At 39.3% G+C, this 23,951-nt stretch overlaps 1 protein-coding gene across 11 annotated transcripts in view; it reads right to left on the bottom strand.

The window, feature by feature from the left end:
- LOC119661047 (zwei Ig domain protein zig-8) overlaps positions 1-23,699 on the bottom strand; it is a 60,105-nt gene extending 36,406 nt beyond the window's left edge. For 7 of the 11 annotated variants that reach the window (XM_038070240.1, XM_038070246.1, XM_038070243.1 and 4 more), the window contains exons 1-2: positions 22,807-23,699; positions 4,752-5,714 (exon numbers count right to left, since the gene is read on the bottom strand). In XM_038070240.1, the coding sequence (XP_037926168.1) occupies positions 4,752-4,842 (91 nt within the window). In that variant the 5' untranslated portion in view covers positions 4,843-5,714; positions 22,807-23,699. The remainder of the gene's footprint in view (positions 1-4,751; positions 5,715-22,806) is intronic. The other 4 variants (XM_038070250.1, XM_038070249.1, XM_038070251.1 and 1 more) reach the window with 2 other exon arrangements.
- Positions 23,700-23,951: the final 252 nt, after the last annotated feature.

The raw sequence follows: 23,951 nt of genomic DNA, 5'->3' as shown, positions 1-23,951 counted from the left end.
TCCACACAATTTACTTCATTTGTTGGGGGCGTAGGATGATGCATGAATGCCTATATGTATATTTATCGTTATACGTACATATATATATATATGTAAATGCTCGTGGCAGATTTTAGCCATATATGTACGTACTTGAACATACATATATGGGTGTAGCTTTCATGTGTGTACATATTGTACACGAGTATTATCGAATTCAAACAGAGAGAAGAAAGAATATCCAACCAATAACTTTACATGGTAAGCGCTTAATTTCCGAGAAGATATGTAAAAAGGTAATAGAAACATATCTATGCGAAATTCGGCCCGTGTATGAAAATTAATTTACAAGGAAATCTGCCATAAAAGTTGGAAAATTTATATTATGCAGATCAGAAATTAATTTTACCCTCATTTGCGAAGGTTCGAAAGTGGGAGAAACCTGACAATCTATGTCATGAATAGTGGACATTAAGAAGGCAACTTACTTGGGTCATTTAGTTAAAAGATTTTCAACTTATCTCGCACAGACAAATCCACTCATACCTTGCCGGAGCCACCACAATACTGGTCTCCGACAAATTCCATGCTACACAGTTCTTACATCCCGCCAATGTCCCTAAATCTCTAAAGGTTCCCTCATTTCAATTCCTTTATTCATTCAATTTCCTCTACGTCTCAATCAACTTTTTGATCCGAAAGTCCATCCACTATCAAATCTTTTTGCGTAGACCAATCCTGGTATCTGATTTTATAGGCGACTTCCCTACACCACAATCTTGCCTTGAAACATTTCCTGGCACCAGTGACCACGATGCAATCATCCTTGACATCCAAGCCTCCAATCGAGCCATTCGTCCTCCGCCGCTAACAGCTCCGGACTTCAGCAACACCAACTGGAGGATCATAAACCAATCCCTCAAAGCTAGACTGTCCCAGCTCCAACTCCGTCTGAATCAGAGAGTTTCTAACGATACTATTGATAGTTCAGTTCGTAAATATAAGAAGATAATTCAGATAGTATGTGGCGAATTCGTACCAACACGCTTCCTCAACTTCCGAAATCTTTTCTCCCTCTCGGACGATATCCTTCAAGACATCCACTACAAGAAAACCCTACGGCAGAGCCTATTTAGGGATAGATATTCCCCGCGGTTTTCCTTCCTTAAGAACGAGATCCGTGATCTCGATACATCAATCCGCAAAAGGATCTTCACCCTGTATACTAACCACCTCCACAATCGCTTTTCCAACATTGAGTTAAATTCGAAAACATACAGGAAGCTCCGGAAAATATCCCCGCGATCTGACAAAACTGCCAGCCATGACATCCTTCCACAAAACTTATCCTTTCGCGAAAACGCAAAAGTCCTAGCTAACCACTTTGCGAAAGATTGTGCTCTTCACATGCTTCACCAAAGCTTTGAAGTTGAGGTCAATGCATCAATTAACTCTCTTCGATCCTCAGAGTCCTACACCCAAACAGTCAGCTAGGCTGGGCTATTCAAATACCCATTCCTCCCAAACAGCCTTACTGATTCAATCCCACCTATTGACTTCATTAAACCGCAATGTCGCAATGTTCATAAAATAGAATAAGAACAATAGGTCGTCCGGGATTGATAAAATTCCTTCTGTAATCCTTAAAAAATGCTCTGCCCCCATCAGTCCCTTCCTGTCAACATTTTTCAACAATTGCTTGGTGAACGCTCATTTCCCTTGAGCTGGAAGTGTGCTCAGATCACACCCGTCCCAAAGAAACGAAAATGGGTCCCCCAAGGGCACTTGACGCAGAACAGGAGCAGTGCAAGCAGCTCGGGAAGTCATGGGGGGAGATGAAGCGCATGTCAGGTGGCGCGTAGGTGTGGTTGGCCCTGTATACCCCACCAAGGGGTGATTGGCAACCATATATTTATATTAGTTTATAACATTCTTACAAATGTTTGGAGGAGATGGAAAGGTTTTTATCTTACACAATTGATTAAGTTGTCTCAAAGTGTTTGAAGAGATTTAAAATTGGAAAGAAAAACATCCCATTTTCCCATTCTCTTGGTTTTCAACTTATTTACTTACTACTTCATTTCTGGACCATTTTAAGGCACATTTTTAGGTAAATATAATCAAATATTCAACCATCTATTTTATTTTTTATAATCACTACCATTTTGCGTTTTGTATTTTCTTCTTCTTACATTTTAATTTTCCATCTCTGCCTTTTTCTTTAGATACGCCATTGAATCTAATACTACATTACATTCTGCAATTCTGAATTCCTCTCTACGGTCGGTTCGTTTCAGTTACCTTTCGTTTCATATCATCTTGCCCTTCTCAACAGCATATTATGACCTGATGTCCTGAAAAACATTATTGGTCGCCTGAATGAGTATGAACGTGTTCTTGATTGCCCCTTTGGTACATCATCGCATAAAAGGATGTCATTTCTGTCGCCTTATAAAATGTTTGATAAGTGAAGGGAATTGTGAGACAAAATAGGAGGCGATGCTTTAGTTTGGCTAAAAGACAGAATATAGTACACCACTCTACATATATTACATATGTGTCAGGCACAGGGGGGATTGAACTGGTCTCCAAAAAGAGGTGGATAAGTTTTAATAAGAATTTTTCTAGAAAGCAATATGTTAATATAAGACGAGCAATGGTCGCTATCTAACAAAATGCCTTGATTGCTTGACAATCTGTGGGATGGAGGAAAATTCATTTTCGCAACCTTTATTTGTCAAGTCATGTAAACGACAAAAAAAAACATTCTATGGAAACGAGAAAATAATACAACGTCAGGGTTGAAAATGGATATAGCCATATCCTTCTACTTTTTCCTTACTTTCTTTTTAAAGCACACGCATCCAGGAGAATGTCATACGGTGGAATGATTATCCTGAACCTTACAAACGTAGATAGATCGTTGTATAATCTCGCCTGCAGTAGTTCATACAGTTTTCTGCTAAAAACTTCGATTAGTAAAGAAAACCAATAAAAAATACGAGCATTCTTCCAAATTCTCTATGGAGTACTACTTATACAAGGGATGAGGGAACCCCACTGCCACCAGTGAGATTTGAACCGCGACCTCTCGTACAACAGCCTTGTGCACTAACCACTCAGCTATCCGGACACTTTACAGCCTCATAGGTCTGTTAGTTAGCCTCTCAAAGGAGTTCAAAATCTCACCACAACTCTCACAACAAAGATTCCTCAGCGCCAGGATCGTCTCTGAAATAAGGAGTGCACTGGAGGATAGAAAGTATTGCTCAGCCGTCTTTTTGAATGTGGCGCAAGCCTTCAACAAAGTGTGGCACGAAGGTCTGATTTTTAAAATAAAGAACCTGCTTCAATCCTCTGAAAGATTTTTTCATTGGGCGTGGTAGTCTCTATAACGATGAAATTTATGAGTGATACCACGACCGTCTGATTGTGGAGAAAATTCGGCTCAACAGGTTGCGTTGGGTGGGTCACCTAATTCGTATGGGTGAGGATGATCCAGTCCGGAAAGTCTATTGGGGTAGAAAAAGTAAACGTGGCAGATCTTGCCTCAAATGGAGCGATCGAGTTGGCCCAGGCGCCAGATAGCTTTTAGGGATATCGATTCGGTGGATCTCGGAATGTCTGGAGTTCCTTAGTAAGGAAGGCCTAGATCGAATAGCGTTGCGCCCTTGATGATGATGATGATAGTAAATATGTATATCTGGATAAAAACCTTAAGTGTTATTAAAAAGGATGGGGCAGTTATATTATCTGATTTTTCTACAGTTGTTCTTTAAGGGATCGAAAACTCTTGATCAACATCTGCCAAATTCTTAATAAGGGTAAAAAATGACTGCAAAGACCAAGTAAAGATTGTAATGTAAGTGGTTAGTAGACGAGCTCGTCAACTAATTACCATTCAAGTATTTATAATTTCGTTCACGACATCAAGTCTTACTAGCCGAATTTATTTTTGGAACTTTACTTAAAATAGGGTCAAGCCATATGTATTATTTCAACTACAGTAAACTCCCGTTCATGCGAACTTTTTTTTCGATTTTCGCGACTTGTATTAGCGGTGTCTGACTAGCGCTACATGCTCTAAAGCGCCTAGAGGATAAAATGGCCAAAAACCAAAAAAAGGTCAGTCAAATGTGGGTAGAAAAGTTGGAACTGAACTACGAGGGCGAAACGGAAAAAGAATGTGGTCTCGTTAGAACAAAAGGTTCGTGCTTTGCAGAGAATGGATGCTGGTGGATCACCGGGTACCACTGTACAAGACAATAATCTTGCCAGTCCTCATGTATTCCTCGGAGACTTGGGTCCTTAGCAAGGAAAATTGCGAACTCTTGGCTGCGTTCGAGAAAAGAATCCTCCGAAGAATTTTTGGTCACCTACGTGTGGATGGACTATTCCGTAGCCTACATAACGACGAAATCTATGAGCGATATCACGAGTGTCAGGTTGTGGATAAAATTCGGCTCAATGGGGTGCGGAGGTCGGGTCAACTAATCCGTATGGGAGAAGATGAACCAGCCCGAAAAGTCTATAGGGGCAATATCTATGGTAGAAAAAGAAGACGAGGCAGACTATACCTGGGATGCAACGATGGCATGTTCCATCCAAGAGTCAGGCAGCGCAATGAAATCTCGAAAAACACTTATCTGAAACTTTCGTTATACGAACCAGTCGTCCTCCCGATCATTTCGGATAAACGGGAATTTACTGTATACACTAATGCAATGCATAATATAGATAACAATTAACGAGCAGTATCTAATAGTACTCACCATTTGTGGAGGCAGCATGAATAACAACACAATAAAAACATATCGTTGTAGACAAAATAAAATAAACCGTGGTTAAATTTATTGTTCCCATATCACAATCAATAGTCTTGCACTAGCTAATTGTTTTTTCTGGTCACTTCCACTTTAATTGAAGCAATATAGAGCTCACATAGGAATAAGACAAAATGCATCCTTTCACTTGAGATATTAATGTTTTGATTTCTTCATTTATAGAACCCTTTCACTATCTTTCACGGTTAATTCGAATTAATCTAATCTATTTAATCATGAGTGCCGTTTTGAACAATTTAGCTACTAGTTATCGCGTACACATCAGTCACAGCATTACGTTCCGTATAAAATTATATAAATTAATTTAAAAAAAAAAATAAACAAATTGAGAAGCGGCAGCGAATAAAAGCAACTAATAGCAGGGAAAGAGATAAGATAACCGAATTTTATTTAATACTTAAATTTTATTAAAGATACTCTTGCCGCATACGAGTATCTTCTAACGTTTGAATAATAATTGCCATCTCTTCGGTAATTTGTATGCCATTTTAATATTCTCCGCGGCATTTGTCTCTAATTTATTGCAAACGTTCAGACGTTGTTGATACCACCTTATCATTATTTTCATTTTGTTACGGTGCAGAGTATATGAATTAAATCTCGGAATTACGAGGCAAAATTATTTTTCGTCATCCACAATTCGTGTATTATTTTCTATGGATATTACTTTCTACTCTCTCCTTTCAGTTCAGACTCAATATCATGAATATCCTTGTTACTTTGTTGATTTTTATGTTTGTTTTTGAAGTATCTATCACATCACATAAATTACACTTTGAAATTTATGGTTACACTGGCAAATTTCTTACATTTTTTAGTATCTTTTTCCTGCTATATTGTCAGATTTCCTTCTTATCCCTGAATTATTCATCTTGTTTGCACGATGGAATGCTGGAAAGAATAAAAAAAAATATCAATTCAAGGATATTGTTCAAAATTCATTAGTCGTTTAAATATAATTTTGACCATGAGGTCATCATAATAACGTAAGCAAACCACCCTCTAGCTCCTATCCTTTTCCCCGCGAAAGCACCACAAAGTATATCGCTGCGGGATGGACATGGCTCTTAGCCGCTCCCTTCGTCCATTGATTGCATTCCCAACCGTGCCTTTCTTGCCTCCTCTGTCTCTCTTAACCTGCACTAAATCCGTCCCAGCATGTCATTCATTGCATTCCAGTTCTCCTGGCATGCATGCATTTTCCCAATTATATTTTCCGGTGGTACTGTTCTTTCCAATGTCTCCTCTCTGGAAATGAATTCCAAATTCTTACAATAATAATGGGAAACCTACCTACCACCATCTCGTCAACAACACACTGGCTCTGAGGCCTTAAATTCTCTATGGATAGCGGGCACACCTACAAACCTCCTCTTGTCCTCTGACGAATGACTGACAACAATCACCAAAATCGTAATGGACACCTAGAATGGGGAGTATCAACAAACCTCTAGGACAAAAGGAAAGTTCTTCGCCGACATCTTCCCACGAATTGCAAACAAGCCTTGGTTCTCCACGCTAGACATAATATCTGAAACCATCAAATGGGTTAACCGCCTTGTCATCAATCACACCTTCAACAAGGTCTTCCTGGCCAGGATAGGTGCGTCAATCACATACCACTGCAACGCATTATTATTATTATTCAGTTAAGGGGATGTCTCACTCCGTCCTTAAAGAACTATTTTACTGGTTATAGTGTATCTATATCCCCTCGTGTATCTTTATTTCTTACTTCGAAATTTTTCCACTTTGCATCTGGTATTAAGTTTTCTCCCAGGTACATGGACCTACTTTTCACAAGTGCCTAATGCTGTCCTAGAGGGTGTTTCGACACACTGCAGAGACCCTGCAGGCAGTGCCTGTAGATATCCCTTGCTTTTCACTATGATTCGTTCCGGCATATCAATCCATGGCTCATTTCCGAACTTCTCCATTAAACATCAAATTAGATAAAATACTGATTAGCGTTGATATGACCCTAGTTTCAACGAGTGAAGAAAAGATATATTTTCCTTTACACGTGTACGGATATGTTGGCTTCTATTTATTAGCTCATTTCATTTGAAGGACATCTGAGACAATATCAACTCAGTTACATCCAGTTACTAGTTACCGCCCTCCAAAATCGGCCATTCTGAGGCATCTCGACCTTATTCAACTCGAAATTCTCCAAAAAAAGGGAAAAAAATCAACGAGTATTAGGTGGAGGAAAAAAAAATGTTAGGTCTTGGCGCCATAGTCATTTCCATTCTTTTCCGCTCCTTAAAGAATGTCATGTCTTTGTGATCAAAGTCGTCATCATTTTCTAAAGGTGTCCGATTCCAATTCAAAAGATTCGGGTTTTTCTTCTTTTCTTTTCAACTAAAAGCTATTTATCCTCAAAATTAAAAGACATTGAAAGACGATGACGACAGGGAGAAAGATTTCAAGTTCATTTTCTTTCCTCCCCCCATTATGGTAGTCATGCTTTCATGCTCATCTTCGAATTCGATACTTTTCCTTTGGTCTTTTCAAACGTTTCGGAATCAACTTTATTTTGAAAGCAGAGATTGAATTGTTTCGATCATAAATTTGATCTGAATCAGTGACGCCGGATACCTTGTTAATCATATATACAGCAAGGATTTAGGATTTTTAGTAGAAAATGACAGAGGGGCGAGTTTGTTATCATCTTATGTATTTTTAATAATTTCTTCCTCATTAATTCTTGTGATTTTCAATTTTGTATGCTATGCAAATACATTCATTTTAAGGTTTTGTATAAAACAAAACTCTATTGAAATCGATTCAATGGCTGCCTGTCCGTTTGTTACTCCAATTCACTTCAAAACGACGAACCTATTATTATGCAATTTGGTGAAAACGTGTGGCCAATGAGAATCCCTTTAGTTCCACGGGGGAGCCTCACGCCCGAGCGCTCAGGCCATTGTCAGACCCATTATACTATCGCCTTAAACCCGCTATCTAATGGCTTCCCGTCAGCGGGGTTGGCAGGCTTTTGCGAATCTGAGTATATTCTCCAGAGGTAGTTTACTCTTGCTTTTTATGATCGCCACATGTAATTTCTACCAAGCCTCTTTGTATCCTTCATGTAATTAGTGAAAACAAGGCATGGAGTCTATTACTCCTTGAATCCAATCCACAATTTTGATAAGTTTCTCACTCTGTTCAGTAACTACTTTTTTCAAAACCTATCTGTCTGTCCGTCTGTTTGATGCTTCCCTACTTCCTTTTTTCTTTGAATGCTCATTTTCGCAAACTCTTCGCCCTCATATCCCCCTGACATGATGCTGATGATTTCCAATCTGTGCTCCTTAACTATAAAGCTATTCTTTTACCTCATCTTCTTCTTTCGTTCGTGTGATTGTGTCAAAGGAAGGAGTTTTTAGATAAGAATACAGAAAATCATAAATCACGGCACAAATTTAATAACGGAAGAATACATACATGGCATATAAAAATATACACCATGTATCGAGATGAATACGAGCATCTGCTTTAGGACTTACCACCAACCTTTCCTTGAGTGGCTTTAGCTATGTGCAAATACATTTTATCTTTTTGCTGTATCGTTCTACGAGTAGTTCCATGCATGCTATATCTTTCTATACAGTGGTGTATCGGAGAAGATAATTTTACGACTTACAGACTGATTTTCGTGATTTCACAACGAAAAGAAAGTGTGCATAGAAAGAAAACACGTAAATAATACTATCAAGATATTTTTAATCCACAGATGCATCGATGAATTGAGAAGAAAGTCACGATGAAGATTTTGTCCTTTTTGAAGTGACGATAAAGTGATACAATAGCATTGAATGTGGTTGGGCCTACATAGGAGACATAGATCTGGTACAATAACGTATCTACTATCCTATGTGGGGCACGTCAGCCACACCTAACACGTCATCCCTGCCGGTTCCTAAGCATACAATATCGTAGCCAATAATAGGTATCTCTCATTGGATAGTAAATTTATTTTTGTCTGTACTAAGTTATCCGAGTGGTAAGCGGTCCTCTTGCCTCCGGGAGGATTGGCTCGCTTCCTTTTTGGTCGTTTGTATCACTTTCGTGCACGTTGATTGTCTGTTTTTTTTTCCTAGATGTTTAACTTCATTTTCCACTTAAGGAACCTGCTAAAGTTGTGTATGTATATGCTTGACTTTTCTCCATCGAATAACAGACAAATATACGTCTATGGCTATGCAAAATGCCTGCCTCAGCTAAATGGCTATATCAAACTAAATCTGTTTCTGTATCAGACAAATATCTGAGTCCGCCTCAGATATCAGACAGACAAATGCCTGTGACTGCGTCCGTCAAATATCACAATGGCTATCGCTGCATCAGACAACATACAGACCGGTGTCTCTGCCTGAACCAAACAGGTGTTTCTCTCTGAATTGGACAATTGACTCACATAGTTCCCACTTAGGAAATGCGCATATATAAATATTTATGTTCCTAAATTGGGAATAGTACTGCCCATAGTACACACATATATCTGTGTGCACCTCAATTTGCTATTTTAGCTTGGAATTAACACCCCTGTAGATATCTATTTACCTGCAAATCACAGGATCCCTTGAAAGTTGGAGCTGTTATTCAGTTTTGCTCGTAATTCTTGAAATGCAACACACAACTAAAATTAGGCCAATTTCTTTTGCGTATATAAATTAGGAATTTCCTTAAATAAGTTAGGAATTTCCTTAAATAAATAAGGAATAATCCGATGCTATTATACGTTGGGATTTCAACAGTGAGGACGGTAACGACAGGATGAACTAATGAAAAGGTGTACGGGAGACGTATCGGTGATTACAATATTTTATGTAAACAAGGCAGACTATTTTTCTTTTTTGAGACTGCGGCTGTAATAATAATCACTAAAATCACCCCCACTTTTCCGTCCAAATCCCCGGATTTGACCACCGTGAAATATTACTTCGCGCGGTGGACCCTGGTTTACACGAGCATAACTAAGTCACACGTCCCTTGCACTTTCCGGGCTCGATTGAGTTCCTGCAACCTTTCCTGTATCGCAGTTACTGCCCAATTTGCTCCAGACCTCAGCATCTCCTCCATGAAATTATGGGGCCCGGATCCCCGGCTCGGATCTTCGAGTGTAGCAGCGCATTCGGGACACTCTGGGGGCTCATCCAATCCGAAGCCTGTATCCACCGTGTCCCGTAAGAAACTATCTTAGGCGATAATTTAAATCTTCGTTTTTTCGCCAACCCATCTCTCAATACACGGGATCAGTATATGGGTCTAGCAGCCTTTTTCGGAATTATCCCACCGTTGCAACCATCTCCTGTGCAACTCCTTCCTAGTGGCTAGCCGGTCCCCCTTCTCTGGTAAAAACAGTGTACTTTGGCGGTATGCCGAGCTTACCATTCCTTGGTTTACTGCGTTATCCAATGCTCACCCCTACGATAAGCAGCCGGCGACTAGATTTTCGCCCTCCAGTCAACATTGCTAAAGATGAGCTAGCCTTTGCCGCCTTTTCGCGCGCATAGTCCAGAAGACTCTAAAGCTCAACTGGCATCGATCAAAAACACTCACCATTTATATATGTCCGTATTTTAAAATTTTATTGGGGTAGCCTATTAGGAAGACTGACCTTGCTTGCTATGGAATTCTTATTATGCTATATCTTTTCCTATAATTACGGTCATCCTAGTGATATAAATTACACTAAACCACTTTGAAGGGGTTGATCCCTAATTATGTGAGTAATAAGAATAAAAGACAATCTTTATCTTAGTCATCTATCACATTCAAATAAATTCCAGGAGCATTTTGTCAAGTAGCAACAAGCAAAGCATTTATTTCACTTATTTGGCCATCTTTCATCCACATATTGAAAGAAAATCGAGAATCAAAGGAGATTTTGTGTTTTTCCATTTTATTGAATAAGACCAACTTAATAAATGAAAGACTGATAAGCGACACGGTGAAGATAAAATGAATATGTTTCCATAGAAAACGGTCCTTGAAAATCCCCATGATCCTTGACGATTATGAACGTTTACCTTTGCTCGCAACAGGCCCAAGGGGGCGGGCTTGATTTGCCACAGAGACTCAATTATTCTGATACTTCTTGGAATATATGATTCAGGCGTGGAAAATTAAAGCTTAAAATGCAGTAATTAATTACGAAATAAACTTTTCTAATTTATCTTACAAACGAATTGTGCTACGGAATTGCATTAAAAAGGGTAAGGACTCCGGTTAAAATAGCCTTCACATAGATTTTATGAGACTGTCGAAATATTCTGGAGTAGATCACCTGAAAGCACCATATCCAGGAACAATATCAGAAAACGGATTCATTGGATGCAGACATCCATAATAAAACCCATCGCCTGGTGGCCAAGACTGAACTTTGCTAAAAGCAGGAAGCAGTTGGCGTAGATTCAGAGACTCGGTTGCCTCTACGACGCTTTGTAACGTGGGATCACATCGTCAAGGATATTGCTCAAAATTACTTATCACAAGAGTACTATCATGATCACTTCTCTTCTGGTTAGTGATACTATGTTGTTTTTTGTTAGGTAATGTTGTGATGTTTGGTATTGTTTGTATCGCACTTATTTGTTACATTTGAAGGTGATACTACTTTCGTCATATTACATAGCAAGTATTATTGCGACCGTATTTGATACTCTTTTACAGACAATAAGGTCTTTGGAGAATCTCAAACAACATATTTTACTTTCCAGTTATATGAATAAGGAAATTATAGGGAGATTGTCGAGGATTATCGTCCTCGGTGCAGTAACTGCAAACTAGTTAGTTATTAGTTAGATAAAATTATAATCAACAATTATGATTACAATCCCTGCATGTCTGTCTATTATCTGAAATTTTTTTTTTATTTTTATTAGAAATCGTGAATCCAGATTTTGTTTAATGTATTACAATTATCGTTTCAGATATTCAATTGCTATTGGATAAGGTAAGTCTTTGTCTTTCATTACATTTATATTTCACATATTTCATCATTTTCATTGGGACATTTTCCTGAATTTAAATAATCGCTAGCTATCACTAATAATACTGGCCAGTATTGCGCTGGCCCCTGAATTTCATCCTGATTTGACTCATAATAGAGTTGTATGTTGATCCTTGACTTTATTACGTTGAAAAGCGCGTTATCTACTAATGCAATGAACTATATTACGATAGGTAGTAAGAGGTCCAGTGAAGCGTTAGAGTGATTTTAGAAAATCTGAGTGTCGAAAAGTAACAAACTGATTGGTTTGAAGTCTTGCAATTCAATAGATTCTAAGAACAGACATGCCATTAGAAAGCTCTCTGGCTACAACCTAGCCTGTAAGATTTACATAGTCTCCTTCAGATTTCAGAATCAAGAAAACCAAATTGGTTACGTGCTGTACATCTTCTCGAATGATTTTCTCTCTTTTCTACAGTCCTTTCTTTGGTTGAATTCGGTTGAGATAATAAGCACGGATAGATATGCATGAATATCTTGAGAAGCGAAGATGAACTAAGCAACAGCTTTGATTTAAAGAAAAGAGCGTCATCAAAAGGCTTTTTTGGTATGGTGGGCAATTATATGGACTTCAATTTTCGATTCAAACATGAACGTAGGAAGGACTGATGCTAATAAACATTCGAAATACGGGGACAGAAAACAAATTAGGTTCAGTTCTTTACTTCTGAAAATCCTTCAAAGATAATTGTGTTGAATATGATTCGAAAGCTAAGCATGAGTATGTTTGCAAGAAGCAACGCTTTCAAGTAGGAATATAATTTGAATTCTGTATTCTTACCAACGTCGTTTTTACTTCACTTGATGAAAATTCATATACAGGGTGTTACTACAAACTGTATGTCAGGCGATTCCTCATGCATTTTTATTTGTTAATCCTTCAGCTGCCACAGGGACTTTAATCTCTCAAAAAAATCGCCATTTTTACACCTCTAAAATCATAACTCTTGTGAAAATCAAGTAAGAAGTGTAGATGTGCATTTTTGGGTTCATGAAAAATCGTAAAAATAGTTTAATTTACCGACACATATCTTTTTACCCAAGAAGAGGCTTTTAATTACCACCACTGGGAAAGTGCATCGTGTCATGCCTCTAACCCAACGCAACATCTTCGTCTCCATTATTGAAAGATGTCATTCATTGTCTTTTATAGTTGGCTAACACTCAACACTATATAGGGCGACAGGATGGGTGACACTGCGGTGAAGTTTAGATGTAAGACACTCACTGATAACATCGCTCGCAAAGAACACCAGTTGCGTGAAGCATAACGTAGTTCTCCATTGGTTAATAGCGTTGAGCCGAGATATTTAAATCGCTCAGTTTTTGGTAGGTTAATGGCACTGACGTCAAAAGTAACCTGAGTGACCGCCGGATATTGTTCTGGATGGCTTCTCGAATCTCAGGGCGGTCATTATAAACTTTGGATTTGAGATATCCCCCACGCAAGGAGCCAAATTCGCTCTGTCGATTTCTCCAGGAGATCGCTACTACTACTACTTCACTACGATGAGGTGTTCTCCTGCGAGGCTGATTAAAAACCGATGGCCCATTGGTGACGATTAGTGCGGAACTAACAGAGCTTGCAAAGGAGTCATTTCTCCTGGTATAAAGGCGGTCTTTGAGAATTTAGCGATAATTTGCCTATATTTGTCCTCCGAAAGATCACGAAGTAAAGTGTTTGCAACAATCGAGATGTATCAACACATTTTCGCATGGTCGCACATACTTTGCGCTGAAACGCATCATCGCTGTGATGCGGGCCTTTGGATGTTGCCTTCAGCCCGTCCTTAGGTTGGTCGCCCCTCGGTCCGGTTGGGCGGGAAGAGGGTTCGTGGGCTTTTTTAACTATATGTATATATACATAGATAGATTCGTTCTTTATTAAATTTTTCCAAAGATGGAAATAATTGGTGGTGGGAGACGAAAACGAAGAATCGCGTGTAGTAATCGCTTCTGCTCTCCATACCGCATACTATATATAACATAATAAGTTCACATACGTATGTACGAAGCTAACTCCTCGCTGTTGTATAGTACCTTGTAGCCATAATAGTAATATATTCTGTCTGCAAAGAAAGTCGTGTAGTCTCCTGCTTATACCCCCCATATTTTCTCTCGTTTCCCGTTTTGACTTCACTCATGATTTATCTTATTTGGTTTTATGTTCTCCATCTTCAGACAAGAAACGTTTCTCTTTTCAAAAAAACGGATCGGCTAGAAAAATTTAGAGAGTCCCCTTTAAGTCGAAGGATGACTTCTATGCATGCTGGGAGTGTTCTGTCCAACGCAAGTAAATGACCTTACAGGAAAAATTCTTCGCTTTTGCTATATTTATCTTATTAATTTCTCTTACTACGAGCCGCCTTCCTACTTTCCTGAAGCTATCGTTCACATCTTATCATTTCTGGGCCTCGACATTACTAACAGCTTGAGGATAAAGGGTGATCCTAGAGAAAGGGTATAATATCACGGATGATTGAGATGGTATATTTCCAAGTGTCAAAAATATATGAGCAGCAATGGGGTGGCGTCGTTTTGGGTGAAAGCCAAATGGAGCAAAGATGGATTTCGAAATTCAGAAGGTATGGATAATAGCATAAGCTATACCAAAAGTGTGATGTATGCAGGCACGAAGCAGAAGGAAATTTGTGAGCATTGAGACAGTGGGGAGGAAGAAATGTTCGCGTGGCACATGGAAAGCAGTAACAGAGTCCTTAAATTTTCATCAAAGAGAAGACATCATCAGTCTTCAGTCATTTGATTTTGTTATGGTGCTGGAAGATTTATTACCATGTTCTCCTTATGATATATACGTTATGATGTTGGTTTTGGAGCTTATACATAGAAACATTAATGCTCGATTCATCGTGTGTGTCTACTTATTGCTGATTAATTTTGTTATTTAACAATAAATTCATTCTTGATTTCTACAGCAAATATTTTGATTAAAAAAGGAATTTGGGAGTCTCTCTCTCGGTTTGGTTTGATGAAACACCGGTCTACTGTTTCAAATCTTTTGGTCCTTCCCACGCTGTTTATACCGATTTCAGCAAAGTCTTTGCTACTGTTGACCTAATGTTGTCCTCTCCAAACTCTCTCTACTCAACTTCCTCCCCTAGTACTGCTCCTGGAAAGTTTCTTTTCGTGGACACTCATCCCATTCCTTCTTTCCTTCTAATGATGTTCTCAAAGGTTCCATACTTGGCCCCCGATTATTCCTATTTTTTATCAATGACCTCGCCTCCGTCCTCACCGCTGACGGCCTTAAATTATTTGCCTCTGTTTCGTCCCCAGTGAATTGTACTCTCTTGTAGTCTAACCTTGATTCTTCGGTTCGTTGGTACTCAGTTAACAAGTTGATCCTGAATGTCAGCAAATGCCACTGAATGTGCCATTCACTTAAACCCTCCCCAACATTCTTCCCCTGTTCTCTTTGCGGATAACCCCTTTCATCACTGACCTCCGTTCAAGACCTGCGTGTAATCTTCGATGACAAACTTCATTTCAATTCCCCCTTCATTGGCTTCATCAATCGAGCTTCCGAAATTTCTGTATTCTACGTTCCTCCCCTGACTTTTCCTCAATTCAGCCCTCCTTAACAAATCAGAAACATCATTGAATATTACTGGGTAGTCTGGTCCCCCTTCCGCAACCGTGATTGTACAATGTAAATTCATCCAGACCCATTTTTCAAAAAGAGCTTGTAATAGTGTCGTCATCGCTTCGGGACTTTAGACTCCAGCGAAAAGTCGCAGATTCTTCCCGTATACCATCTCCACGGGGCTGACCGTGAATTCCTCTCGGTGGACTGTGTGAAGACCGAATAGAATGAAAGGCAGGAATTGCGATCAAGACGGATCGTCGCAAACCATTAAGGGGGCCTTGAGAATCCAATACCAACATTTCAGCATCCCATTGGGCTGCGGGTGATATGCAGCAATTGCCGTATATTTGACCACGGCGGGACTGTAACTTTCCAAGTTCGTGATCTCCGCAAGGTCTCCATTCGCCATTGGACTTAGGGACCATGTGGAGTGGTGAGGGCCAACAGCTATTGGAAGGTCTACATATATCCTGTTTCATGAGATCTGGAAACTCTTTCTTCGCAACAGCCAGCTTCTGGGGTGATAGGAGACGTAAGCAGACCTTATCCTCACCCAGTTACAGCATTTCTCAAAGCAGCTGGTTAGGGGGTACTTTCGTCCAATGTCAGCTCATTCAGAAAGTGATTTAACTTGATCTCTTTACTCACTGATAGCCGGTTGATAACCCCCTTTAAACTCGACGTAATTTTAATCACTCTATCTGCTACTGCATATCTTCCTGTTCAACTCATTCGCCTACTTCTCCCCACCCCACAGAAGCTATGAGGTAGTACGCAATATGCTTATGAATTTATATAGGCCTACAAATCGAGCAGGTTTGTTTGTACATATCTGTATATCCTTGTGTACGACACAACAGGGTGTAAATGATGAAGTCTTCACGTCCACAAAATGTAAATTTTTGACTTCTTAATACCTTTTTCTCTACTTATCAAAGTATTTTACATTCGAATTAGCTGTCATCAAGCAAGCATGAATAGCCTAGCAAAGGCGATGGCTAATGGACAAGAAAACAAAGCGCCGATGCTCCTATTTTCTTTGAACGCTAACGACAATTTCAGGCAGATAACGAAGTCTCCGTTGGTAGAATGCCCGAAATGAATGAACTTTGCATCCAAGCAGGTAAAGGTTACAGGAAAGTGCTCTTGAAGGACGAAATATATGCGTAATTATACCTGGGGGGGAATAGGATGCGAAAAGTGATACCTTAAAAAACTATCTTCATAATTGACGCTAGGCGAATTGAGAAATTAATGAACCCGTTCATCGTTGTCGTCGCTGCTGTAATAAACGATACCAGGGCTCAATTAGGCCAACTTTACACCTACCGACCAGAATATGGTGGTAAAAAACATTTAACCGTTGACATTGGAGGGCGAACGAACAGGACGAGTTCTAGTTTCGCTTGTGTGCGTAGCTGTGTATTGTATATTTCACACCTCATGAATTTATAATCCCTTGAAATGGTTAACGTGGGATAGAGAATGGCATGATTGCAGCAGAGAGTCGTGTCGTTAAGGTGTTAATTTCACATCAAAAAGCTTTGGAAAATATGGACATTGACTCTGAGAGGAATATAAACTGCTACTTGCAGTTCAGTTTAGTCGTTTATTTAGTTATAGACGCAAATGGAAGGGGATTGATTTTTTTGGGGTGTCTACTCCTTATAGGAAGGGAAGCAGGATGCCATATTTTAGTTTGCAGACACAGTTTCAAAATGAATTTTCTCCGCTTAACTAATTTTGGCATCATATGTTACATACCGTGTTTGCAGTACTCTACATTAAAGTCTTAAGTCGCTACGCTCTTACCTTGTCTGGTTCACCACTGAAGTCCACGAAAAACTTCGTCAAAAACACACTACGGGAAGAAAAGCCTTTCTCTATTGTCTCCCTATTCATCTTAGCCACCTCGCACCAACGATTTCAATAATTTCGTCCCTATTATGGTCCCTCGTCGTCGTTGAGGGGTTGTCACCTGCAACATGACGGTTGAGCGTCCTCTACTGCTAACTTAATACCCCGTATCAGAGCCTTAATATTTTGGTGGATATTTCCGACGAACTCACAGAGTTCATTTATACCTTCTCCTAGTGAAAAAAGCGCTGGTCCAGTTTATTATCTTCTACGTTTGTCTTCTTCAACAGCAGCATTAATCTCGATCCGGCAATGCACCTCGATTGCCGAGGGTAATGCTGTCCTCGGTGATGACCTTCCAAGCTTCGAACTCTTGCGATACAGTGTGGACCTCTTTTCCACTCCACTGTTATTTCTTGTTGCATTAGATGCCAAAAAAGCGAAGTTTCCCACTGCTGAGGCACTGTGATGGCTGGATGCCAACGGCCAAGGGTCAGCTTCCCGACTTCCAAAAACTTTCGATACCGGGTTTCTGAAGTCCTGCATCGTAACAACACTTTCTCATCCTCTATGTTTAGTTTATTTCCTGAGTATCCTTCCCATAGTCAATTTTGAGGGGGAGGCGTTTGCTCCAATCTATCAGCCTACGCCGCTTACTCGATCGCCGTAAAAATTGGTTAGATTATACGGAAACGTCAAAGGGATCGCAGCTATTGTAAAGCATGGCAATTTCACTGCCACATTCAAAGCGAAAAGAAAAGCGTATCAGTCGATTGGTTTACTTCTTTCAGTACCTGAAGAAAATCCACAGTTTTTGCAAATATACACAATTTTTGAAAATTAGATGAGCACAATTTCCAATCCTAAGCCTAAGGCTCTTTGTTTTCTTTTGAAATTGAATGCTTCATAATTCATGGGCATAACATTTTTGCTCAGTGACAGGATCCTTCTGTTTCTGAATTTTTTTTCTCCTTTTGTATGTAGATATTTATTCCATAGACAATCGTAATATATCAAAACAATAGTGCGGTAAAATGAATTGCGGTTATACGGGTGGGTCAACAAGAACAACACAAGAGAAAAACGAATGAAAAGAAAGGAAACGAACTAATGATGGATCCGAAAAGAGAGCTGTATTTTTTACTCGAATGTTACTTTATCCTTCTATGACAGCCATAACCAGGCAGGTTTTTATATTGCCATGCTATCATCTTAGCACCCTCATCCTTTTTCCTTTCTTTTCGGCGGCCTCCATCATTTATTTGATTCATTGCCAATAACCGACAACAGACACAGACCCCCACCCCATCCTCCACTGGCTTTGTTAGAACTTTCAGAACTCATCGTTAGTATAGTATATTCGAGGAAAATGAAGGAAAAAAGAAAAAGGATGACATGACGCAAGGATGAGGGTGAGGAAAACGGGAATGTAATGAGTTTCCTAATGGTTTTCTATATATAATTATAGACACTATAACCAATTCTGACTAAATAAATCCTTCGAGTTGTGAGCTCAATTTGAATGCCAGAAAGATCTGATGCTTCCTTCAGATACCTGAGGCTGCTGCCTAGGTCAATGGCGAATTCTATGGATTTTCAAGCTAATAGAGAAAAAAAAGTTCAACATTAAGAAGGGGTAAAAGAAATAGAAGTGACAAATTAAAAAGAAAACAACAAAAGCAGTTAGGAAGACCCAAAAGCAAATAGGCGACGCTGCACTAAATCATTTTCTTATCTTATTTCATTATCTACTTTTGGTATTCTAGAGGTTTAATCTAAGATACTTTATCATATTTACACGGTGGCCATAATTTATAACGAAGTCGGAGTGTTATTATTGTGAAAAGTCTAAGGGAGTTGAAATGAATTTTAAGGTCGTCGTTAGCGCAGAAATTAAAGATAGTTTTGAGGGAAGGGATATCGCAAGTCCTTTTAAAGCAAAGTAAGATATTTCTGAAAAATCCGGAGGAGTACCTTAGGAAGAGAACCCCGCACTAATAGCTATATACAACTAAGTCAAGAACTATTGATGAAATCCATTCATTTATCTGATAAAATCATATGAAAGAAGTCAAGAAACACATTTATTCATTCATATTCATACACATTTCCCTTTCCTACTAAAGATATTATCGGAGTAATTACACAGCTTAATTTTTTGCCTTTAAATGATACACAGACGGATTTTTCATAGACGGGTGGGTCGATAAGAACAACGGAAAATAGGAATAAATGAAAGGACGGGAAGGAACTAATGATAAATCGAGTATTCTTCACATGAATGTTATCCTATGCTTCCATGTCAGCTGCAACTAGGCTAAATGTATTGTGTCTCCTGTGGAGCCCTAGAACATACATGCAACGAGTGACATGATTTTGTGTTAAGTTTAAGGGCAGAGGGTTCACGTTCATTTGAAGGGAGTTTTCACTTTTCTCTCAGTATATGATAATGTGGGATAACAAATGAAAGGGAATAATTAGTCCTTTTTAAAACTGGCTTAAGAGTTGAAGTTTAAAAATGCACTCAAAGTATTTCCTACTTGCGGTAAAAGCTGGCTTAAAGTGCGAGCAACCCCCAAATTGCGAAATTGCATGGCTACCGAAACGCTAACGAAGCCTCGGATAAGGACTCACCTCTTGACTATCGTGTGGCCATCGAAAACAGTTCATGATTGCAGAACGACTAACGATTTCGTCAAAGACAGACCCAACTTATCGGATGCTGCCTCACCTCTTCCCTGGGAGAAGCTTGACCGAAAGTTTCAACAGGTGGAAAGCGCTCCTTTTTATATAATCGCAAAGACGGCAATTATATCCAAATTTAAGAAGCCAATAATTTGTGCCTAAGCAAGATTTTTATTTGGGATATGAGAGATCCTAAGGCCACATCTACTTGAGGTTGGACTGGACCAAATGAAGAGCAGCTTACTCTCACTTTTTATAGTCGCCGTCCCCTCGTTCAGGGCATAGCGCAATGTCTCATGAGTTGCCTCTGCCCTGGAGGAAACCATTAGTCGTCTTTGTTTTGTATACTTGGGTTCTATGCTCCAAACGAGGGGTCCGTGGGCCATAAAAAGTGAGAGTACCATAAGTTGCTCTCCATTTGGTCCGGACCAACATCAAATGTGCAAGTGTGCAAGAAGCATTTCGCCATCATTGTGGCTAGTCGAACATCCGATGAATTTCCATCTCTTGTATAGACATGGCAAACAACCTTAATATGCGGGTATCAGCTTACCCTCTAAATAGGGGTGAAATAATCTTTGCCATCAACGCCCTTAAATAGAGCAAAGTGGCGGGCCTTGATGGTCTTCCCGCAGAACTTCTCGGCGTAGCCCTTGCAGTTTTTGCAGCGTTGTTACTTCCGCCCATTGGTAAATGATGGGAAACTAAGATATTCCCCAATGAATTGAAGAAAGGGATGATTATTAAAATCCCAAAGAACAGCACCTGCATTGATTGCGGCAACTGGAGGGATATTTATGTGCTCCCTGCTATCGCGAACAAATTAGCTAAAATTATCTTGGAACAAATCAAGCCACACCTCAAAGGAGTGATAGACAGAGAACAGGCTGGATCCTCCTGTACCGACCAGATTTACACCCTTCGGAGCATTGTGGAGCAGTGTACAGGTTTTAGACCACCGCATCACCTGTTTTTAATCGTTCTCAAGAAAATTTTGGAGAGCATGAACAAGGAGTGTATTTCTATTGCTCTACGCAGGGGGGATGCATCAAGGTAAATTCTCAGACTAATTTGAAGTCGAAGGCAAAATCCACCGAGATTATATCTAGTCACTGATTCCTTTTCATCTTGTTGTCAGTAATGTTCTTCATGCTGCCTTGGCTGAAAGACGTGGACTGATTCAATGGATGGCTCTGGATCTGGAAGAGACAGCAAGTGGAGTTGAACTGAAGATACTGACCAACAAAACCAAGGTCCTCAAGGATTTAACTAGTGATCGCATTCTTCCTATCTGCATTAATGTGCAATATATTAACACGCCTATCAATCTGTATATTTAGGAAGCGCTGTTTTGGGCGACAGCGACAGTGAGCACAGATCCCGCTCCAGGCATTAACAACGCTAGATCCGCCTTCGTTGTTTGGAAATGCAGCCAATCTTCTCTCCATGCTACTATATAAAGAAAACGAGTGTTGTGATCAACTGAGTGGAGTTATAATCTCTTTTATTCCCTAAAAATCCATGAGTAACTGCTTTAGGAGCATCCTAAGCTTCCTTTTCTCTCCCTTCCAAAACTAAGTCGAAGGCGGAATCCTTCACTAGTTGACGAATTTGAAGACCAACAAAGATGCCTTCCTTGATTTTTGGATCATTTAATCTTAGGAATTGCTCTCTCAAGTATTTAAAATATTGTCCTTTTCGTTGATGTTTTCTGTACATGGAGACTATGATATAATTTTGCAGAAGATTCCATTGCTGTGGCCTTGATCTTAGAAGTTCCATCTTCTCTTGTGACAAATCAAGATCTCGAATCAGATCTCTCAACTCTGATTGGGTCAATGCGTGCGGTTGATTATCCTTATCTTCAAAATCAGGCGTGTTGAGTTCTTCTCCTTGCACACTGTCGATAGAATGTCGCTTGTATCTTTGAAAGTAGAGCTAATGCGAATTTTCTATTGAGATTTTTGAATTTAGCAGATGAAAATATATAACAGGCTATTTTCCAGTCCGAAACATTTTCGTTGTTAGTGAGTCTTCATTATTAATCCAATCCCAGAGTTTTTTGGCATTAAATATTGGTCTTCTGCCGGGTCAATGTTAATTAGTCAGTTTTGAAGGATTTATCTAAATATACTGAAGGTCGTTATGCCGTTCACTTGTTGTACGTATGTAGCATATTAGTCAATATCTCTTGATAGCTAATGATTGCGTTCAGGCTATGGTAGTCAAAGCTGTAACCAAAGTATCAGTGGACATTTCGAATATCGGATATGACCGGATAATTATATCTATCAACATTCCCAGAATATTCATAACTTCATTTAGAATAGCTGAAAAAAATATGACAAAACTCGGCCAAGGGTTGGTATTCCTCTTTGGGGTTTCGATCCCAATAAATCGCATAGAGTGTGAAATCAAAAAAAGGAAATACACCAACCTAGATATCTTCCATAAATATATGGTAAATCCAAGACAAAGGAGAGTCATGTTTTATCTTTTGCTTGCTCTGAATATACCATAATGCATATCAGCTTCGGAAGCTCCCATTCTATAAGCTTCTAGCGAATAGGCCGTCAGGGGCCAGGAACCAAAAATTGTATTTTGGCGGGACTAATCGCGACTATCAGAATAATTCATATTAGTCTAATCACTACTTTTATCATTGGCGGGACTAATTACGACTACTGAATAATTCATATTAGTCTAAGCAGTATTTTTATCTGGAAGATGAATAAATGGAAGTTCTTTGAAACAGGTTTCATGTCCTTTTATTTGAAGAAAGAAATGGAATATTATTATATCGTATCGCTTACCTACATTCCTTTCTGCTATGCAAGGATCCCACTGAAGATAGCTGTCACATGGATCAATAGTGTGTCGACACTTTTGAATAGACGATATAAACAAACACCATTTTTAGGAACACACATCAAATTATATAATCAGCCCATGGGTTGAACTTGAGGTTCTGTTATTATCACTTTTGCTGAATTCGTTGGCAAGTTATATTATGTAGAGGGGCTCACAAGGCAAGAAGAAGCTCAACCAAAGATATTGTTTTCATATTAAACAGAAAAGACCGAATCCTCGGAGTAGCCTTCGCAGGGCTTCGACCGAAAAGCGCTATATTATGCTTCGAAGGCGCTTATTACATACTGTAATTTTTTGTCACACGTACGTATATCACACAGATATTGTATTCACTTCAACAAAAAAATCGGCAAAATTTAAGAAACTTCAAATCCTGTAGAGACACATATGTAGCTGGTATCAATGACAAGTACTAAGAGTTCTAATCACCAGTCGCACCGGAAAGGATTTAACACTACCAAGCGACAAACCACATTATTCAAGTTTCTTTCTACATCCGGTTGATTCTAATATCTATTTCCCATGGAAATATATCTGAAGGATTTCCAAAAAACCGTGAAAAGGATGCTCAGTTGAATTCGTATGACCCAGATAATCCAAAAAATGATGCTCTTTTTTAGCAACGATGCGTTAGGTATGTATAATTTTTCATGTCATATAGAGAGAAATAGTAAACTCGCATATTTCCGACCCCAGACGGCACAAGGGCCCAGATTATGTATACTTCAACTAGAAAATAGTTAAATCAACCACCCGATACCGCGGCTAAATCTCAACTGATGACCACAATACGAATTGCACTACCCACGATAGCAGCCTTTTTCCCGGCACTAGGACAAGTTCCCTCGCAAAGGGATTTTTCTTTTCTCATGTACCCTGAAAGCTGTCTGGAAAAGCATTTGAATATTATGCTGGGCCAACATAGAAAAGAGATAGAGAACCGAGTATGAAGAAGATAGTATAGGAAGCTTCCGTTCATTTATCCCTGGGTAGATTTCTGTTTGTAACTTTTAGTACTGCAACGACGCAGCTTTTTTTGGGGATCTATCATTTAGGCTGCGCGATGAAAGTGAAGAAAGAGAATCCT

The sequence above is a fragment of the Hermetia illucens genome, chromosome 7 (assembly GCF_905115235.1).
Source record: "Hermetia illucens chromosome 7, iHerIll2.2.curated.20191125, whole genome shotgun sequence".
Taxonomy (NCBI): domain Eukaryota; kingdom Metazoa; phylum Arthropoda; class Insecta; order Diptera; family Stratiomyidae; genus Hermetia; species Hermetia illucens.
The sequence above is the reverse complement of the archived record's forward strand: the minus strand, read 5'-3'. Positions and strand labels throughout refer to the sequence as shown.